This window comes from Acanthaster planci, linkage group LG17 (genome assembly GCF_054643075.1).
Source record: "Acanthaster planci isolate LZ-2023a linkage group LG17, COTS_SCS, whole genome shotgun sequence".
Classification (NCBI taxonomy): Eukaryota; Metazoa; Echinodermata; class Asteroidea; order Valvatida; family Acanthasteridae; genus Acanthaster; species Acanthaster planci.
Genome location: NC_141793.1, coordinates 2,301,274 through 2,321,617, shown reverse-complemented (window position 1 = coordinate 2,321,617; position 20,344 = coordinate 2,301,274). Strand labels below are relative to the sequence as shown.

The following is a 20,344-nucleotide window of genomic DNA, read 5'->3' as shown; positions in this document are numbered from 1 at the left end:
GAGTAATTTGTTTTTGTCGGTTTGTTTGTTTGTTGTCGACATGATGACCTTATGTTTTTGTTTGTCAATCCAGACAAGTTTATGGTATGATAATGCCTTTGCAAGCATTTCCTTTTTTATTCTTAAATTGCGCTGAGATTTTCTTACCTGTTTATTTAAGAGCGTCAAGCTGTTCGTTTTAGCCGTTCCTGCCCTGAAATTGAAATGTCGAATGAATATTCATTATGCAAGTTAAGTTATGAATAATTATTAACGTATGTGGGTTTTTCACGTAGTGTTCGAGAAACGTTCCCAGCACAAAACCTCCTCATGTGTTTGAATGTTCACGATCATGCATGATTCATATTAGCTTATTCATTTTCACACTGAAGGCTATACTCCCGACATGAATATTCATTACTCTGCACCGTCTCCATGTGTTGTGAATCCAGTCCATACAGTACTGGCCTCGGGCCTTCGCCCTCTTGTCCGTCGCTATCAAATATTCCCCATCGCCAAAAGCATCGACTGGCCAGTCGCCGACGCCAAATGCCTGAGAAAGGGGAAACAAAAATTAAATCTTGAAAATAGTTCGCGGTACCCGCTGCTTCACCTGACTCGAACCATGTGCATGCTTATGCAAATAAGGGGCGCGGCTACCCTTGCCACTTGTTGACTTTTTAAAATTCTTGTGACGTCATGCCAGATCATAAATCCGCCCACTGAAACTGATAATGATTATAATGCCATCCAGCTAGATTTGCAGATCCTTTAAGAGAAAAGTGGAATCAATTTGACGTATGCAGTTATGTGAAACAACTTTCATTCCTCTCTCGTGGGATGTTACATTGATTTCGAAATCTTTTAGTCGATGGTTCTTTGACATGATGCATTTTTTTCGCAGACGGAGACGTCGCTTGTGGTTGGGGGCGTAGTTTGCATATAATTATTTCTGAGAAGGTTTTGCTATATTTGTCTTCGCCGGCTGGATTCATCAACAGCCCGATATTTTTTTTTCTTCCTGACTTTTTCCGGGGGTGGTGAAGTTAACACCTGTATTCCAGACTACCCTGTTTACTTGTCTTTTAATGACGATGGCAATTTGTATCAGTGTTAGTGCCGTATAATGCTGCTGACCGTGGGTTGGGAAACATGCTTTTTTAAGCAGAAAAAAGTCAGTGGAACCGGAACAAGTGACGTCCAATACACCAACGAGCGTCCAGTTTGTGCTGCATGGCTTCATGAGCGTCATTTCTGACGCTCATTTCTGACGCTCACGACTAATAGGGTCTGTGGATTCGATGCTACGTCAGGAAGTTGCTACGTCACACTTTGGTTGCATAATCCCATCCAATTTGTGTACATCGGGTTCATCACCATGTAGTGACGTTATCGGCAGGTTTTTTTTGGCCCACAAGAATTATTATAATGGCTTCACTCGATGATCCCACCAACCTCTGCCAACCTCTCGAGTAGCATCATAAGTCAAAGTGCTTTTCCATTCAACCTGTTGGGCTGCATTATCAGAGGAGACATTTTGAAAACAGCGGTAGATGTACGAATTGGTCCAAACGGGTTCAACTTGCGCTGTCATCACGCAGATTCGCCTTGCAGTTGCTTCCTCTGAGTTTAACTTTTTTTTCTCCATTGGGCAGCGCTACTGTACAAAAAGGTGACTTGAGTTTAAACACAAACGCAGTGTAAATGGCCAATACCGCATTTTACGGCAGCAGATTTTACCGAAGTTTTTCTTACCTGAATGCGGTTGTTGTCGTCGAGGATTGGAACGGAGCTGACCATTTGAGCAAGTAGAAGGCACGGCACGGCAAGACAGGCCACTATCAGCATCGGAAGCCGCATGGTCACAACCTAGGTAGTACTCCTGTGTACAACCGGAATCAATCGATCACAAATAAACGATAAATTGACCTTTTAATCGAATGGGTAGCCAACGCTGGACATCGCCTCCATTGACTGGAACTAGATTAACCAAGTTGCCATAGACATAGACTAGCGGTTGGCCGTCGGGATGAATTGGACTATTGTCAGCTCACGGGAACTAGACTTGAAAAAGAAATGGAAGATAGAGATGATTGAAAAGAGAAGGGAAATGCAAGAAGGGGCAGCTTTTCCTGGAATTGTGGCATTCCGCCTCGTGATAAGCATTTCATTTGAAGCCGGGAATTAACTGGTGAATATGAAAGTTAAGAACCCTGACATCCGGAGTTTCCATCAGTATCAACTTCCCCTGCTTTGTTTAAAGGAAATCTAGTAAACGGGACATTGTGAAGACAGTAAAAACCAGAGATCCTGACCAATCTCAGCAGTGCGCATGACCACATCCTACCTTTTCATTGGTTTATAGGTAACTCATTCTCTCCTTCAAGGGGGGGCAGTTTATTTGTCAAACGCTTCAGTTTGACATTTTCAGGAAACCTCTTGAGCCTGCCGGAAAGAAACTTCCCCAGCAAACAGAGCAGTTGGGGAAATTTGAAAAACTAAATAACAACTGTAAACTATAACCAACACGTTTGTACAAAAAAAAGTTGCTTTGCTGCATAGGCAAGACTTTTGTCTCTAATCTAAAAAAAAAAAAGAACCCGACCTGATAATGAGTGATGACTGATGACCAAAAGCCCTGAGCGGGAAAGTTGTCGAATCCGGATGAACGACCTTTCGCATTGACCACCCGTGTCCATTTTCAACAGATGACCGGGGTGACATTTTCCCCGTACGAGAAAAGAGACGCAGTCCTTTGTTTCGCCGGCGAAAATTACCGGCCGCGATTACAGTTGATTCCACCGCGAATCCGCGCATCACGGCACGTCCCCGTGCACTCCTACTCCCACGTACATGGATATCGTTCTGGTTTACTGGAAACCAAACTTCTCCATCCACCGCAAATTGACAGGTGCCCCTTTATCCGGACAAGCCCAAGCGGCCTCAAATCTGTTTAATTAAAAAGCGTTTTAATATTAACCGGGCTTTGCGGTCGAAGTAATGTTTGCTCAACTTCAAATCGGGCTTGTGATTTGGTTTTTTTGCTGATTGTTCCATTCTTCCAACGGCGAAATAAATCAACTCGATGATGCCCTTTTTGACGTGCATAGACATAAATATCCTCTAAAGTAGCGCGATTTCAGCTCTTTTTTCCCCTGCTGGATATTTTGGACCATATCACCGTACATTGGAGAATCCTTACCTCCTTAGACCTACTAATTACTTCTCAAAAGAATTGCAATCTTAAGTGACAGATGTTCCCAACTGTTTGGAAAGGTCCAGTTCAGGTAGGCTACCGTACAGCATCGCGCCTTGTTTCTTGCCAGCAGCGATTGACCAATCAGCGTCGACGTCGTTTATCGTCTGCAAAAAAACACGTGTTCGTAGTGCCCGCGTGGAAATAGAAAACACTGGTTTAACTCGAACTACCGTTGATTAAGCGTGATTTCGCTATCGAGCATATTATCAATTATTGTGTTAATCGTTAATCATATATAATCAACGATTCGCACATATATTGAACAGTCATTCCATCAATGAAAGCTCACCTGTGTTGGGCACATAGAGATGGTGGCAGTGAACGAAAGAACAGACTTTTGCTTTATACAACTCTTGAAATGTCTCAGGCATCAAATTATTGACGCATATGTTTACCTTCAAAAAATTTATTCAACAAGATAATAAACGACCGTAGATAATAAACGTAGTAGGTCATCTGCATGCAAAACATCGTAGGCCTTGTGCGTGAGGCCACAAGTGCCATGAGGGACTGGGGGGGGGGGGAATTGACGCGTCGAGTCCAATCTCGACCGTCATTTTGCGAGTCACAAAATCTTTCTGCTTTCGTATCCTGTATGGCGTGTAGTGGAGTTAAGAAAACAAAATTGAACACCGGGGATTTACCGGCTACAATACCGAACAATACCCGTAGATCTAATTTCATCGGGGAAAGCAGCGATACCTTTTCCTCCCAGGAGGTGCGGGTGGCGACAGACGTTCGTCGACAAGATGAGTAGGCCTTATTTTTCTTATATCGGGGTATATGGATCAGTTGGGGAATCAAGTGGAATACCGACTTGCGGAATAATGCGATTTTGAAGTTGATGCATTTTGAATGCATCAACGCGCGTTACTTCGGTGCGTTATGTCATTTTTCACGGTTCTTGTCATGTGATCCGCTGTCTACAGAAATTCGAAAAACTGCGGAAATTTGAAACGTCAAATGCACATCCTGGACAAGTATAGACCTGCTCGTTAAATATACAAACTAGTCTGTTCTTTAAACTGGCAGGAGTTCTGGATATCTTCCTTAAAAAGAACCGAAGAATGTTTCCTGATTGGTAATTGGGTTGACGCACGCCGGGATCCTACTGAACATGTTTTGGTTGCGCTAAAAGTAGAAGCACACTACGTCTGTACTTTGCTTCTCCAAGCACTCGTGGGAAAAGCGAACGGTGTCGCATTCCAAAACTCTGGTACCAAATTCAGTATTTCACATTCTCCGCCGTCAGCCTTATTCAGCAACCAGGCATTTTGAAAACAAAGTCAACGCCACATTCTCTATGATTTACACACTTGACTCTTGAACACGTTGAAGTGTAACCATAGTAATACTTGACGTTCGGTGATCTTCGTTGCCGGCCCTTTGAGACGCTCGTCGGTGCGATCTTATGTTCACAAATGCATATACTATGCCAGCCTATGCTAACACTTAGAAATTCATGGGCTTTACAGAGAAATCAGGCATCGTGGAGGACCTGTCTTCTGCCTATAAATGTATCCCCGTTGATTTTACAATTTGCCGGAGGAAAAAAAGATATCTGTGGTGTACACAGAGCAGTTTGTTTTCCAGGGATATTCGTCCTGGTCGCACTTGCAGACCGTGTGGCATGGATTCTATTGAGAGGTAAGCGCACCTCCGAAAACTATTGAGTCATCGCCATCTTTAGATACTATGCGTACAGTTTGCTCTCGCTGTCTACTCCTGTTTGACCTGACCCGATCTGATCTAGAAACATCTGCGCCGATCCAGATCAAACCATTGTCTATTCAAGTCTAATCAGATCCTGATTTGATGTGCTCCCAACCAGTCTGGCTTAACTTTGACCCGGTTCGGTCTTTCTCTGACCTAATCTGATCCAAGTTGACCCAATCCTGCGTGATCAGATTCGATGCAACTTGATCTAATCCAGACCAGTCTGTGTGTGACTCAGACCCGTTTTGCTATATTCTGGCCCCGTCTGTTCCGAATTGACCCAATCTAGTTTGATCTTATTCCATTCGGTCTGTTCCAATTTAATCCGATCTGATCAAAATGCTGTTTGATGGGGGGTGGTTTTATTTGGTTCATGATGCTTTGAACTGATACTTTCTGATTCGATCGGATCTGCTCCAGTGCTGTCTAGACTGGTCTTATTCAAGAAATGATCCGATTTGAAACTGGTGGGATGAACCTGAGGCGTGGTGTTTAGCTGAGCCAGCCAAGCTTCGGGCATGAGATCGCATGTTCTCCAGTGTTGGTGAACCCTGCACCCCGCTTTCAAGAGCGTGTGTCCATCACTCGCGTCGTTGCCTTTGGAGGAGCTCGCGCAGGTAAACTGACGCGCTCTACTCAACCGACTCATTATTGCACACTATCCATTTATACATGGGGGATAGGGAGAGAGATTTGGACGGATATCTTGGTGTGATCCTTGCCGAGGACGAGCCGAATGCCTCCTTAATTGAACCCGCTGGCGTTTCCGCACGTCGTACACTGCAGGGCGTCGTAATGCGTTCGTTCGACTGTTCAGATCCGATGTCGTGATGTCTTGGTGAAGGCCAGTTTGAACATTGTTTTTGATAGGTGGTGTAGTTTGCATGCAAACTCGTAATCCAGCCTATGTCAAAAATATTAATTGACCCATGTCGTATTCAGTATCATTTTCAAAGCAAACAGCGAAGGACGATCGTGTGGGATGATCTCCCCAAACAGGCTCCCGTTCTTTGATTTTCCTAATTTAACATGGAACGCTTTTTTTCTTTGACTTATATGCAAACATCATTCACGAAACCAAACGCTGGAGCTTAGAGGTCGCTTACCCATTAATGAGAAATCTTTTGCAAATTGCTACAAGTACCTATACCTTGCCGTCTGCGGTGGTATATCTGCGAAATTAATTGCCAGCAGAGGTATTTCTCCACCAATCAGAGAAATTACTTCGATGTGCTTACGTAAACGTTGTAATGTTGAAAGAAGTGTTCAGAATTGCCAGGCATACCGGTTTATCATTGAATACGTTCAGGCCGGATGGGATTAAAACGCTGTGGAGCTTTTAGACAAAGAATATCTAGAAATAGAACCTTTTCGTCCTGTTTCTCCTTCAAAAAAATTTCTGCGAGGGGTTGGATTACTGTGATTGTAAACATCCACCCTCTACCGAGTGATTTGTAAAGGATTTCAAGAGAGCTGCGGGCACTCAGGAAAGACCGTTCTCTCGTGCCGCTAGTTGACCTTCAGCATTGACATTTCGGTGTAATTATCCCGGAGATTAGTTACTTGATTAAATTTAATCTTTTAAAAAAATCCCAATAACATCCTCTTTGGTGAATGATTAATTTAATATCCAGAATCTCTTTTTTCCCTCTTCAATATCTGTACTTTCCAAAAGCCACAAAAAGTAGGAAACGACATGTCTATGCGACAATTGGAAATTACCTTCGAAATGATAGCCGCGGAATAATGCCCAGGAAAACTGAATTGCCATAAAAAGCGCACTGCAGTCCACTCGCTCTTCGCCGATTCCCGAACACAAAAGGTTCAGTGCGCGATTTTGTGCTTCACTCAAAAAAGGTTACGTTTAATTGGACGACCCCTTTTTTTTGCATCAGGAGTGCGTAGGAGTCCCTTCTGTATAATGAGTACACACCAGGCTCCATCTTGTTGATGCTGTTTGTTCACAATGCCATAATCACTTCTCTCGTCCTACAAGGAAAAGGTAAGGCCTATCTTTAATTTCAGTTTCTCAGAAGAGCGGTCCTGTTAAAAGTTGTAAGCATTAAGCCTAGCGCACGCGCGGTTGGATGTCTTGAGGTCGCTTCATTAAAAAGGGCGTTTCACACTAGTGCGCCTCCAAGAGGTTGCAACGCGTTGGCCAATCGCAATGCGCGAAATCTGTTGACCCAATGCGTGTTTGGAAAGGGTCGGCAGACTTCGCGCGTTGTGATTGGCCACTGCGTTGCAAACTCTTGGAGGCGCACTCTTGTGAATCGCCCGTATTTGATAGACTGCTATATTGGCTATTCCTTTACGGCTATAATAATGGACGTAACTTTACTTCTTGCGGAGACGTCCGTGCCAATGAAACTCATATTGACGTATCGGACAATCGGAAATTGATGAGCTGCTCGCCCGATCTGACGTTTGTCGCGTCCTGGGTGTTTGCATTCGTAATTCCCAGTTGGTCGTGCGGCCTCTCAATTCCTCTCATTTGAGACTTTCCCCAGGGGCCTTTATCATGCAGCTGTCCGCTAGTGATCTCCGTTTCCTGTTCTGATCATTCAACTACCGAAACTCCAGTGCCGTATATTTGCGATAATGGCTACTGAAAAAATAGTAATAATTAACTAAAGTGTGGATGAGCAGTATCGGAGCGAATCGCTTTCCCAATCCATCGTTCAATATTTGCATTCGAATAGTGGTTTGGTGTTGAAAATCTTGTTTTCTTTAAGCTCGCAGATCAGATCACATGCCGAGTTGTATTTTTTTTCACGTAGACGCCGATTTAGCGTGCAAAATGACCGTTTTAGCCTATAAAAAATACCCTGAAATGCCGTTTCTCTGGTTTGCACTCTCCAACATCCTGTTGCTCTACACTCATGTCACTGACCCTCCAAAGTACAATTTGGCCCCCTTCTCCTCTCTCTTTAATGCCCCGTTTTACCAAGTTAGCGAAACCATGCAACGAGTCTCGCGTTACTAATGCAGCCAACTTCCGTTCGTCAACTCAACCCCGGCCCCACGCGTGAGTCCCACGTTTCCTTTCGTGGTGAAAACCAAATTGAGCCGTAGCCATATACTGACACCTCTGTTATGATTCGGTATTGCATTTGTCTCAATAATACACTTCACTGTTGGTACGTTCTTTTGTCGCAACGTGAAGGGGGAGATTTCCCAACTTCAAAATTTCATAATCAGAAAAAATATGTTTCCTAGGTGTTTAAGACAAATTTTAAATGAAAGCTCACTTCCCCATCTTTCATTTGCCTTTCAAAGTTCAGTGATGTAACCGGTGACTTTCGAAGATATTTCTCTCCAGAAATAGTCACCCCTCAAAATAATCAGGAGGCTCATCGCCATATTGAAAATCGATGCCCGCCCTCCATTGCTAAAATAGAGCGATTCAGAGGGCCTCGTTTTGTCCGATACTTTCAGAAATACAAACCATCCAGCCACGTGCCACGAAATGTCCTTATAACCAGAGAATTTGACAGCATACAAATCACGATTCGCTCCGCGCATGCAATTGTGGGCCTAGTTACTGGCCTGCATCCTTATACGATTATGACTTGTACGGATTAACATGTTTTATTTGTTTGGGGTGCAGTATCTCGCCATTTTAACCCTGGTGAGACTCTTGATGGCAGCAGACAGCCTTCCGAGTAAGATAGAGCATGCGCGTAACTGGTTTCCTGGCCAAAAATGGAGCGCGTTTTATCACCGTTACTCAACTTCTGAATGGCTGGCCAGGCCCACAGTTAACCATGTACCATGTGCACGGTCGAACCGCTACTTATCAAGAACCGGTCGTTTTCGTAAAAAATAAACCCTGTTGAAGGGATTGATGACGTGAAAAAATAATTGTTAGATAGCAGCAACTATGTTTGTTGATACACGGTAGGAACTAGGAAGCTACTTCGCTATACCGCGAAACTGCATAGCATATCCGGGCTTGCGGCAGAGGAGCATGTGGATTTTTTCTCTGAAACGACTGTCCACTTCGGTATCTTTAAAGGAATCATTCTCCTCTCAAGGAAGGCACTACATGTTAATACACTGTTGGCGTTTCCAATGCCTAACAAAATTGGAACTTGTCCCCAGGGGACGAAGTGTCCCTGTGTGTCTTGTTAGATACTCCAGTGCTTAAAGTTAAAGTTTTAACAACAAAAGGAAAGAAAAAAAATTGAATCATAACTTTCATTGACAGGCCGAGCGATGGTGTATCACTGTGTTACAAGTATTGCTTTTGTTGCTACTTTACTAGACGACTTACTGTCCGTTGAATGCCTCGAGTCGACCGCCTGTTGCTCTGACAAGCACCCCTGTTTTCCACCTTGGAAAGTCACGATCCGCGCGAGGAGACGCTGCAACAGAATTAGATCGCCCGCTGCGCCCAGCCCAAGGGGTAGTTATTTCAGAGGGAACGAGATCAAAATCGAGGAAATCACCCAGTTGTGAAAATGTAACCGAATCGGCCGTGCAAGAGGTAATCCGATCCAAGGGTCCCGGCGATGCGTTGCCCGGCCTACAGACCGCGCAAACCTGCCGCCTCGTTACGGGAACAATAGCTTAACATTCTCCGTCTCGGTTCCCGCCAGGAAAGATGTCCTTTTATTGAGACGTCATTGATGTTCCGAAGGAACATAAACTAAGCCATTTTTAGCAATCTGCAGTTTTCATATAGAGATGCGAGGCCGCCTGCCAGTTTGCTGACTAATTAGGTAAACCTTACAGACTATAGGTTGGTCAAGCCTCAGCCCCAGAGGTTTTTCATGATGTTCAAAGCCCATTTTGTTTTTGAAACAGTTCGGAATGACGCACAATTTTCTTGCATGAGAAAGAAAAGCCGATTGCTATTTCTGTGGAGATTAGTGCGCAAGTTTGAAACTACAGGCCTACTTTTATAAGATTTATTTCTCTCTTTTACATTTTTTTGTAAAGCTATCTGTAGTTTTTTTTCAAAGTGTTTTCAGAGCGTCCGATTGCCTGTTGAGCACGTGCATCATAGAGTTATCCAACCACTTTTTGGAACCCCAAACGGCCACGCCATCGCCTTCGATAATTATGCATTCGAGACTTCTTCTTTTCTTGACATCGCCTGTTCCTCCGCCGACCCATTGGGACATTAAATTAACCACCTCTCGAAATGTCTACATCGACTTCGGCCTTTGAGTCAAAAATGAATACCCGCCTCTGGGAGCATCGCCAATGCGGAGTACCACGCATGTTAACAAAGATTGAGTGTCATTACGCATATGGTTGGCCCGTTGTTGTAGAGAAAGACGCGTTCGGCCGAGCGGACTAACTTTCTCATTTTGATGTAGTGGGGCAACCACCTGGGGTCGGCTGCCGATTGCACGAAAATCCTTTGGGTACGAGCACGCAATTGCTGAAGGTGCAAACGGAATTAGACCAAACATTCATCGAATCTCATATAGTTATAGGGCCTACTGCCATTCCCGCGGGTGGGTGGCATGCGGCGTACAAGACCATGAGTCGCTAGTCCCGCGATTGTGTTATGGGGAGGTCAAAGGAAGAAAAAATGGGGTATAGGGAAACGGAAATTTTTCAATACTTCCTTGTCTCCACAGCCCTTGCCCATTTCGAACAAAATTGGGGGGAAATCCATATATGGTGTTTAATGCAGAAAAGTTTGGGGTTCTTATAGCGTTTTTGGTAACCAAATTTAAAAGACTGAACATCATAGGAGTTAACCCGTTTCTACTCATATTTTCTTTATTTTAGCAACCCACCTGATTAATGTTGTGATCTGTGCTAGTTACACTGATGCATCACTGTCGTACAGGTGTTAACTTTATTTGTTTTTAATTGTTTAAAAATGAGAAAAAGTGTCGATTTGACTTTTCAGGTATGTACTGAATGTAAACAATTGAACATTAATTAACATACACACTAGACCGGAATACGGGTGTTTCACAATGGTGCGACATCAAGAGTTTGCAACGCGTTGGCCAATCACAGTGCGCGAGAAATGTCGACCCAATGCGCGTTCGGAAAAGGTCGACAGATTTCGCGCACTGTGATTGGTCAACGCGTGGCAAACTCTTGGAGGCGAACTATTGTGAATCCCCCCTATTCTTATAGATGTGTTTGAGAATGCAGGTGCTGACGTCAACCAAATCTAAATTTAAACTGGCACTAATCCTTGGCGACCGGCGTGCCTTGCACTTCGTCTTGTTTAATCGTTTATTTATTTTCCCTAAAAGGTCCTTAATTCATTTACATGCGCAAGTGCACTCAATCGCCAACAAGCCAGGATTTTTCCAGCGTGATTATTCTAAGCCTGCCTGACCCCCCCCCGTAGCGGGAACATTACAGCCCAGTCTTTTTTCGACAGGGCCGTGAATAGCGAGCGTTTCACGGCGAGGACGGTGAACAATAATCCCAGCTGCACAACACGACATGAACACGGCAATCACATTTTAATTGCGTTCACCGCAGAAGGTTTGGAAAGGATTTTCTCCCGAACGGGCGGAAATTGTTCACGTTTCGTCGGCGATTCAACAGCGTTGCGGTTAGCCAGGGTATCAAATTCATTCTGTCCCAGCGAAAATTTAAACCTTTTCACACTTGACTTGTGGAGGTAGCTGAAATGTCATTGAAGTGTTCCATAAGAAATTATCCAAATGCTAGGTTTTGGAATGATGACATATTTCCTCAGGCGACGTGTTTAAAGGCAATATCCACGGCGTTGTCGTAAACATTCCGAAAACGAGCTTATCGTGCGAAGACTTACAACTCAGATTGGTTCCCTGCCGTATCAATGATCTCTGACATCAAAATACTGGCAATTTACTGTGCATTTAGTGTTTACGTGTGAGTGTTTAATTTAACACGAGATCTTCGTTCCGGATGTTTACGACGGAAGCGTGGAATCGTGATACATTTCCAACAAACACGTCGCTCGGTAATATGTTTACTTATGCTAAACCCATGAGTTCCGGGCATGAGGAACCTGTAGGCCCTGCGTGGGGTGAAATGTGAAGAAAAAAAGTGTTGAGAAATTATTTTCGCCGTGGCGGAATGAATTTTTTTTTACATTAATTTCTGTTCATCCGACGGCGCATTTAGCGCCAGTTACAGGATGAAGTGACAATTATTAGAGAAGAAAATGAAGAAGTGTTCAGTTTTAGAGGTGGAGGAAAACCCATATAGCAGGGAAAGCCCATGGATTCAGACTGGGGACTGAAAGCCCAATCCACATGCTGACCTAGGTGGGATTCGAGCCCGGGTCGCAGAGGTGGAAGGTGAGGAGCGAGCCACTACACCAACCTGACTCCACACCAACCTGACCAACCTGACTCCCCTGATTTAATAGTAATGATATCTGTTGTAGCGTAACGAGAACGCCATCTAACTCCGGGCCATGTTGCAGTGTCAAAACTCTTTCCTTCTGAGCAAACTTTTGCCGTTTGGTAGATTAAAGTATCATTAGTGATATATACAAAGGGAAGATTCCCTGACCGTGCAAGTTGCCTTTCACCCATTAACCCCGTCCACTCCCGAACCGTTTCTCTTTTTATCTGTGTGATTTGACATTTATTGTGGGAGGTTATTCGTAAAATGCTGTCGCGGTGTATGTTTCCTGCAACCGTGTGTAACGATCTGACACAATCGTGACACGATTACCTGTAGCCTGACTTTCTTGTTTTCCATCAAGTTTTTTGTTTTCACGAGGGTAAAACTTCTTCAGGTTTTTCATCAACAAACAGAATACCGGTACTGAAATGTTTCAAAGTGGTTAATATGACAGCAGTAAATAAGATCAAACGAAAACACTGTAAGTTGTAATTGGATACAAATTTTGGTAGAAAGTAAAGGTTACTTTTTTCTAACAACCTGCATAAGCAGCTGTCGATATCTCAAAACAATAATTAGAAAAACAATTGAAGCACCGTCTTCTAAGTGCGAATTCAAATTAAAGCTTGATTCGTCTGACTCCAACCAACCATCTCCTTTCACCTTTCGAGTACGCATAAGTTTGCAAATAGCACATGGTTCGGACTTACAGGCTCAACTCACCCTTTGGAAAGACGAAACTGAAGAAACGCAGTCTTTCGAGTTTTTTGACACGATGAAACGACGACTGTGCCGCTCGAGGCTGTCCGGCCGTCACTCTCCGGTACCAAAGACGCAGTCGCACGCTGGCACGACTTCGTTGCAGCCAACTCGATGGAAATAGCTTGATTTCGGCGCGTATATTCTACTTTTATACTGCACGTGTACTGATGAGAAATTTTCGCCTGACACCGTTTCTGGCATGGGATTGGTCAAGATAAGCATCACGTGGTGTCTCCTTAATGCGCCTGTGCACTAACTCATCCAGTCTCATTGGGACACAGTTCAGCAATGATCATCGAGCAGATGTGTTATTTACTTTAAGGGCGATATTTCTCACATCGAGCATTTTCCATGGTGAGTTGAGGGATCGGAAGCTGCGCAGATCACCGCTGAATAAGCAAATCAGCAATGTTTTCATTCTTCTATTTACAATCCAGAAGGCCACTGTCACTGTCTTCAGTATAAACTTTCCAGTGGGAGCGCATTTGGGCATTTTGCGGCGCAGTTTGGGGAAAATGACGGCCGACGCAAGACTCCGCAACGTACGAAATGACGAGATTCCTTCGCGCGCAATTTCGGCTGGACTCTTTGTGAGCGTGTGAATAATGCTGACCGTTTCGACCCACGTGGGTTTGTTTCTGCACGACCCCCCCACCGACATCAAAGAACGATGATTAACTACACAAGGTAATCGTTCATTAGGCAAAATGTTGACTGTGGTGTTGAGTGACCTCGTTGAAGGACACTGGCTCCAGGTCTCTGAATTGAATTTAAGATCTTCCCAGTCATGAATTTTTGGCCCTAAGTGAGCAATTTTTAGTGAAAAAGACGAACTTTAGAGGTCCACTACAAAAAACCGTTCAATTATTATTGCAACAGCAGAGACCATTCTTTCCGTTTGAAACGAAACACATAATACGGCTGTTTCACAATAGTGCGCCACCAAGAGTTTGCAACGCGTTGGCCAATCACAATGCGCGAAATTTGTCGACCCAGTGCGCGATTGGAAAGGGTCGACAAATTTTGCGCGTTATGATTGGCCAACGCGTGGCAAACTCGTTTGTGAATCGCCCATATTGCTAACACCGACAACCGAAGTGTGGAGAGGTGCTTACGCTTCTTAAGCTTTGAACCCGAAGCTCTCTCGAGTGGACGGCCGAAAATACCACACTGGCGCGGTGCGGCTCGACATCAACCTGAATGTGCGCCCACAGCGATAATCGCACTATCGCGTTTAAATTTAGTTTTACGCGTAGCTGTAAACGCACTCTTTTCCCTGAGGGGAAAATGAGCTATTTCTCGGGCCTTCTTTAGCTTCAGTTCATCCTCAATGAACTCGAAGTGGCAAACAAATTGTAAAATTATATGTGTTTCCGATATTTGGACCGCTAGGCGGATCACACAAAGGATAATCGCGTTGTCACGTTTCCTCTTTTGAAGGGTTGTCATTCCTTGTTAGCATTAAAAACCGGTCCCATTCACCGATCTCCCTTTTCCGTAAGTCAGCTGTTATGTTGGGCGTAAATTTCAACCTTAAGCCCACTCCAAAAAAAGTTAAAGGACAAGCGAAACCTTAATTATGAAACAAGACGGCTGCATTTTCGTTCCATTCAAATAAAAAAAGACACCGCTCTACTGGAGAAACTAGCGCATCCAAACCAATGCCATTAACTTTTTTCGCAGCTGAAAATGTCTGGAGTTTTGTTTGGTCTTCTGATATCGTGTTTCTGAACTGCCGGATGTACAAACTAAATCAAAATCTTCATAACATGAACGTTATAGACAACCCATCACCGAACTACTTTTTGCTTGATTCTTCCTTTCATATCCCTCATCATTTCAAACTAGAGTAGGCCATCGGTAATTTGGCTTGGGAGACTGTTTTCGCTCTTGAACGTTTTCCTTATTTATGCCGAGGCGGTACGCCAGATTTAGTTTTCACTCTTTACACCAACAAGGTCCACTCAGTGTGTTTAACTTCGCATGCCTTCTGCCTTGTCATTGCCTGGAGGACAGGACGCGACTTCTCTCAGTGGCCCATCTCAGTGGCCTAAGTCACACCATTAATGCTTACGCGGCAGACACGCAGTGCACAAACGTATCTTGTTGGCGCACTGATTATTTACATCATTTTGAACGCGCGCCCGTAGTCATCCCATCTGCGCTGCAGTCCCAACTGAAGGCGGTGAACCGTAGGTATGCAATGTATTTAGGTCCAGTGTGTGTTAATACCTTTCCCGTTTGAACTCAAATTTAACAAATGAAATTAATTTCTCCCGCTGTAATAACGTCTCCGTTATATCCCTTCTTTTATTGCTGGATATGCATGAGAAGAACCATTTATATCTATACATAACAAGTGGTTGGTTTCAAAATAGAGTTAATTACATTTTAAAATAACTCCTACATTAACCACGGTCGACTGTCTTCACATGAATACACTTGTGTTGGTCACCTCTGTGTCATGTCACAATGGCGTGATAACTTGCTCCCTTTGTTCCACTGGCTGTTACTGTCATGTCTAAATTTAACGCCAAATATTTACAATCATTATCCGACCAGCGGCATGCCGCGCGAAGCGGGGCATCCCGCTAGTAGCAACACAGTAAGTGGAAGTAAGAAGTATTTTTTCCCGATGACACCGCAATCTCTGGATTTGGACAATTTTCAGACTGATGATGCCCAATAAAGAGACTGACTTCGTGTGGAGTGGCCCAGTGAAGTAGGAAGCAGACACCAACTCATGCCTTCTTTCGAGAATATTTCAGTTATTCCAAGCTACTCGAGTTTGATGGGGGTAAAGTCTGCTGGGTTGGCCTTTCTATTCAGCGTTATAAGGATAGGAACGATGTATCGAGGCTAATGTAAATGGAACTCACCGTTTGGACATGACACATTTTGTTTGCCTTTATAACGGTGAAAAGGGGACGTTGGCGTGAAAGTCCACACCAGTGTAATTTGAGTGACATTATTCTACCACGTCTAAATTTAACACCAATTATTTACAATCATAACATCCAATGCACAATTCTTACTTAGAGGGCGCCCTCTCCTTTACGCGAAGAACTTTGGTCGTCCCGCCCCTTCCCCCTCGAACAAAATTTCATAGCTAGCCTTTCACAAAATTTGGAAGGATGAAGTTGGGACATCGCCAAGCCGTCTGCCACAAATAGTGCATGTTGCTATGCAACAACGATGTTCGTTGGGGACGCTTGAGATCATTTAGTAGGTCGTACAGTTAATATCGATCATTGAAGCCTTGGGCCGAGACTACCCCTCCCGCCCGGACACGGAATTGCTTTTAGATTGTGGTACATGTATGACAAAGGCAAGAGTTGACAGAGGGCGCCCTGCGCCTAAGCAATAAAGATTTTTCGAATTACCTCAAAGGAATGTTTCTACAGTACTTGTATATACACATTTTGATATATTAATCGATTATTTTATGCGAACGCGTTCATAAAATTGTAAGAGCAAGTGAGAAAAAAATGAGTAGAATTCTCTGACGCAAATGATGATATCTCACCTTTTTGTCACAAACCTTCGATTTGATCTTTTACAAATGGAGGCAGAAAGTATGATTGATTTTCTACCTTATTTCGTAATCGAATTCCCGTGGAATATGAACAACAAAAATTTTCCCAACATAAATTTTCCAGAAAGGTAGTGGGCTCACAAATTGGCTTGTGCCTTGTCCACGCATGCCAGAATCTGCACTGGGCCTTTCTTAATTGATATATATCAATTACAAACTCGAAGAAATATTATTTGCTGCGTTTTCTCTGATAAACACAACTGGAAGAAACTTGCGAGAACTGACCTTTCACTGTTATGTCCGCAGGAAGCTTTTCTCATCGACCCAACAAATTCTGTGTAAAAGCCACTGGTTCCCGTTCCTTTGAGTCAGAACTTTAACAGGTAAGCCTCTGGAACCATTTATGGAAGTTTATGGCGATTTTTTTTTTGAGAAAAGAGGGGGAACGGCCGAAATTCATTTTAAAAATCTATATAAATATGTTTTCATTTAATCGAATCACGTGCCCGACTGTTTTGGCCCCCATCGCCTCAAAAATATTGACTCTTGACTCCCCCCCCAAAAAAAAAGAATTGAAGATCAAGTATGGTAAGGTGTGGGCACCCCCTCCCCAGGGTCACCGTCATCCTCGTTTTCATCCTCGTCCGGATTGGGGTCGTCAATGTAGATGTCATTGATGCTGATCTGCGAGTACCGCACAGCCTCGTGGGGGTTGAAGTACAACCTCGCTCTCTGGTAGACGACCCACACCCCCAGCAGGATGCCGATAGTCACCAGGATCCCCATGATGACCAGGCCGGTCTTGGCCCTCGCCGTCAGGTCGCCCATTTTCTGTGAAGTGTGGGTAGAAAACCAAACGATGGAGGGTTATTTGCCTATGTTGTCCTCGTGTCTGTATCAAAGTACATGTATTTTACACCCGGTGTGCCGTTTGTGGGTTTAGCCTGCGTGCCAGGGTCGCTTGCACTCTCGTGCAGGCGTTGACCAAAGTTTCCGGGGGCCGAGTTGCGAAGACAAAAACAAATTCCAATCACGTTTGCAGTCCCACAACATCCTTGTTTCGAAGGTGCGTTGTTTCCTACAACTACGTCAAGCCAGTAACTTTGTCTTGGCAAGCAAAATGTAACTGTCCCCATTCAGTACTTCGTGTGGATGGCCTACAAGGTGACGTGAGTTTAAAAATTGAGTCACAAAAAGGCTCCAAAATATTGACACCACGATTTCAAAAAATGGCGCCATCAGTTGTCTCCATAGTGAAAGGCAACGGTCCCGACATAAGATAAGAGCATTCCATTTCCTCTAACAACTCCATTTTGTAATGTTCAAAGTAAATTCCGGTAAATTCTCGAGTAAACAAAAACAACCTGTTTCGTCACGCCACCGTTCCCGGAGAGAAACTGAACGATGGACGATCGTCTAACCTCTGGCATCGGTGACGTCAGCAGTGCTTTTATTCTGGAAGTGTCGTTGACGCTTAAATTCCCTGCGATTGTCTGGAATAATCTGAAAGAGTTGGAAAATTAAGCCCAGCTTTGAAACAATAAATCATTGTTCCACAGTGGAAACACTTGTTGCATAAATACAGCGTACACTTTATGTAAGCCATACTTAAAAGGTCGTAGTTTTATGTGTTATGTACTGACTCAAACCCATTTTCCAACAGTAAAGATTGATATTTTGAAAATTGTTACAAACTTGTTATTCCGGAGGTAAGTCATGACTGATCGTATAGTTCTTTCCAGTGTCATGTTGTCACCATCGCTATGACAACTTTTGTTTTTAATTTTGTTGTTAAAATGTTAATCCCATTTGTGCGACGTCATCCAGGTTCATCTTTTTTTTTTACAGCGGCACACTTTCATGTGTTCCATTTCTTGTAGTCAACAGCGAGGGACACGTCTCTTACCTCAGGCTGTCTCCTGCAAACGTCGGATAGCAGTGTTTAAGAATATCGGCGGCTCCTTCCCGAAACTATAGTCAAACGGAAGTGAAATCACTCTGTTTAATCACGTTTCCGTCGTAGTTTTCCTCATAAATCCTGAACTCATGAATTCATTTAGTTCTCACCGGAATTCCAGCATGTACACTTTCTCGTGGAAATCTGTACATTGTACTACATATTAGTAAGGGCTTTATGGAGCAAGACAGTTTTTTGGAGGGAGGTGATTAGATTGCAACCAATATTTATCGAAAGAAGCTCTGAAGTCTCTCTCAAGTCTCAGACCTCAGATGTTCGTCTCACCTTCTTCTCAGCCGGCCCTGACAGGATATTGAGGGCAACAAGGTTCAGTTTCGAGCAAGGCATATCGTTGTATTTTGTGTCCGTGCAGAACATCTTCGACAGCGACCGGAAGAAAGACCACTGGTCTGCGGAAGAAGTCACCTATGCAAAATATTGGGAAATCAGATTATAAATTCACTATTCAACAGCGAATAAATCTTATTATCACAACAATTACCTTCATTACTTTCATAGTATAAACTCGCCATTAGTAGCAATTTATCTAACCACCATCACCACTTATAAAAGCACCACATATCACCAACATCCTACTACCATAATTGTAAATACCTCCTTTGATTTATAGCCGCCTTTCTCCGTATCCGTGGACAGACATCCCAGGCACGCGTTGGAGTTGGCAACTTCGTTCTCCCCTACCACCTGCCCCAGGCCATTCGCAGCGACCCCACACCCGTCGAGCAGGCAGCACATCCGGGCGATCCCGGGCCGGAGGCCCTCCACGAAATTTCCCAGGATCTTGTTAATGAAGGCGTCCTTAGCCAGGCACTGCACCAGGTTCTCCCCGCCCTTCTTGCACTTGGCCACCACTTCCCCGCTGATTTTCCTCTCAATCAGGCTGTCCGTGCGCAGCGAGTCGAGGCTCGTGCTCCCCGTTTGGCCGCACTGGGCCAAAACCGACGAGCTGGCGGTAGGGGCCGACCCCTTGACGCCGCGGTCCGGCGGCGAAACCCCCTCGGCGTTCAGGGAGGACGACAGAGAGCACAATATCAACTGCGTTTTGACTTTGGAGTACTGCTGCAGCAATTTGAAGAAGAGGAACCCGGGTTCCAAGGGCTCAGGTGGGGCTTCGTTACTGAGAGATGAAAAGGATGATCCACAGAGAGCTAACAAGAGGAAGGCGAAGATGGAACCGAAACGAAGACAGGAAAGCAAAGAAGACATCCACGTCAAGATGCCCGCCATCTTGGCCTCTTGTATGTTTATGCAGAAACCTTTGACGCCTCTTTGACCTCCCCACTGTCACAGCGTCAGCATCTGCATCATCGATTTTTCTCACACGTATAGACGGAGAGCTCTTCAATCACACCACCCAAGCATCCTTCTCCTTTTACATTTAGCGACGACTGTTGCATGTTGCCAAAATTATTCTACGGCTAATGCATGTAGAAATAATAGACACAATGCACGCAAACACATGGCCACAAAAATTGGACGAGTCAAATTTACGCCCCGAGCAATTTGCAAAATTTTATATTAATATATATTAATATTAAGCTTTATTAATGTGGTTAGAATTAGGCCTAAAATTGCGCTTTTAAAATAGCAGACAAGAATTCTGGAGGTAGGCGACACGTACCCGTACAGACGAAGGACACGAAGGAGATAGTTCTCGCTAATATAATTAAACTGCGAGGTGTTAACCATCTCCCCTCCGCATTCCAGCCCAAGAAGAGTTAAAATTGGTTCTGTCTCATTTTCGCCTCGGAAATGTCAGATATTTTGAATTGCCCCCGGCGGTGGCATTTAG

General features: G+C 44.2%; 2 protein-coding genes across 2 annotated transcripts; both read right to left on the bottom strand.

The window, feature by feature from the left end:
* Nucleotides 1-147: 147 nt before the first annotated feature.
* Nucleotides 148-13,182, bottom strand: LOC110982624 (uncharacterized). Its single transcript, XM_022241174.2, has 4 exons — nucleotides 13,001-13,182; nucleotides 1,735-1,861; nucleotides 401-532; nucleotides 148-193 (listed from the first exon to the last, which is right to left on the bottom strand). The coding sequence occupies exons 2-4, from the start codon at nucleotides 1,837-1,839 to the stop codon at nucleotides 179-181; spliced, it is 252 nt and encodes an 83-aa protein (XP_022096866.2). The 5' UTR covers nucleotides 1,840-1,861; nucleotides 13,001-13,182; the 3' UTR covers nucleotides 148-178.
* A 2,142-nt stretch (nucleotides 13,183-15,324) lies between these two features.
* Nucleotides 15,325-19,847, bottom strand: LOC110982629 (uncharacterized). Its single transcript, XM_022241187.2, has 5 exons — nucleotides 19,147-19,847; nucleotides 18,817-18,957; nucleotides 18,481-18,545; nucleotides 17,939-18,077; nucleotides 15,325-17,405 (listed from the first exon to the last, which is right to left on the bottom strand). The coding sequence occupies exons 1-5, from the start codon at nucleotides 19,777-19,779 to the stop codon at nucleotides 17,154-17,156; spliced, it is 1,230 nt and encodes a 409-aa protein (XP_022096879.2). The 5' UTR covers nucleotides 19,780-19,847; the 3' UTR covers nucleotides 15,325-17,153.
* Nucleotides 19,848-20,344: the final 497 nt, after the last annotated feature.

Coding starts and splice junctions, on each gene's coding strand:
- LOC110982629 (XM_022241187.2), bottom strand. CDS start 19,779: ATGGCGGGCATCTTGACGTGGATGTCTTCTTTGCTTTCCTGTCTTCGT. Junction 18,546..18,816: donor CAGGGCCGGCTGAGAAGAAG/GTGAGACGAACA, acceptor GTTTGACTATAG/TTTCGGGAAGGAGCCGCCGA. Junction 17,406..17,938: donor ACGGTGGCGTGACGAAACAG/GTTGTTTTTGTT, acceptor CACACTTCACAG/AAAATGGGCGACCTGACGGC.
- LOC110982624 (XM_022241174.2), bottom strand. CDS start 1,839: ATGCGGCTTCCGATGCTGATAGTGGCCTGTCTTGCCGTGCCGTGCCTT. Junction 533..1,734: donor ACGACAACAACCGCATTCAG/GTAAGAAAAACT, acceptor CCCCTTTCTCAG/GCATTTGGCGTCGGCGACTG.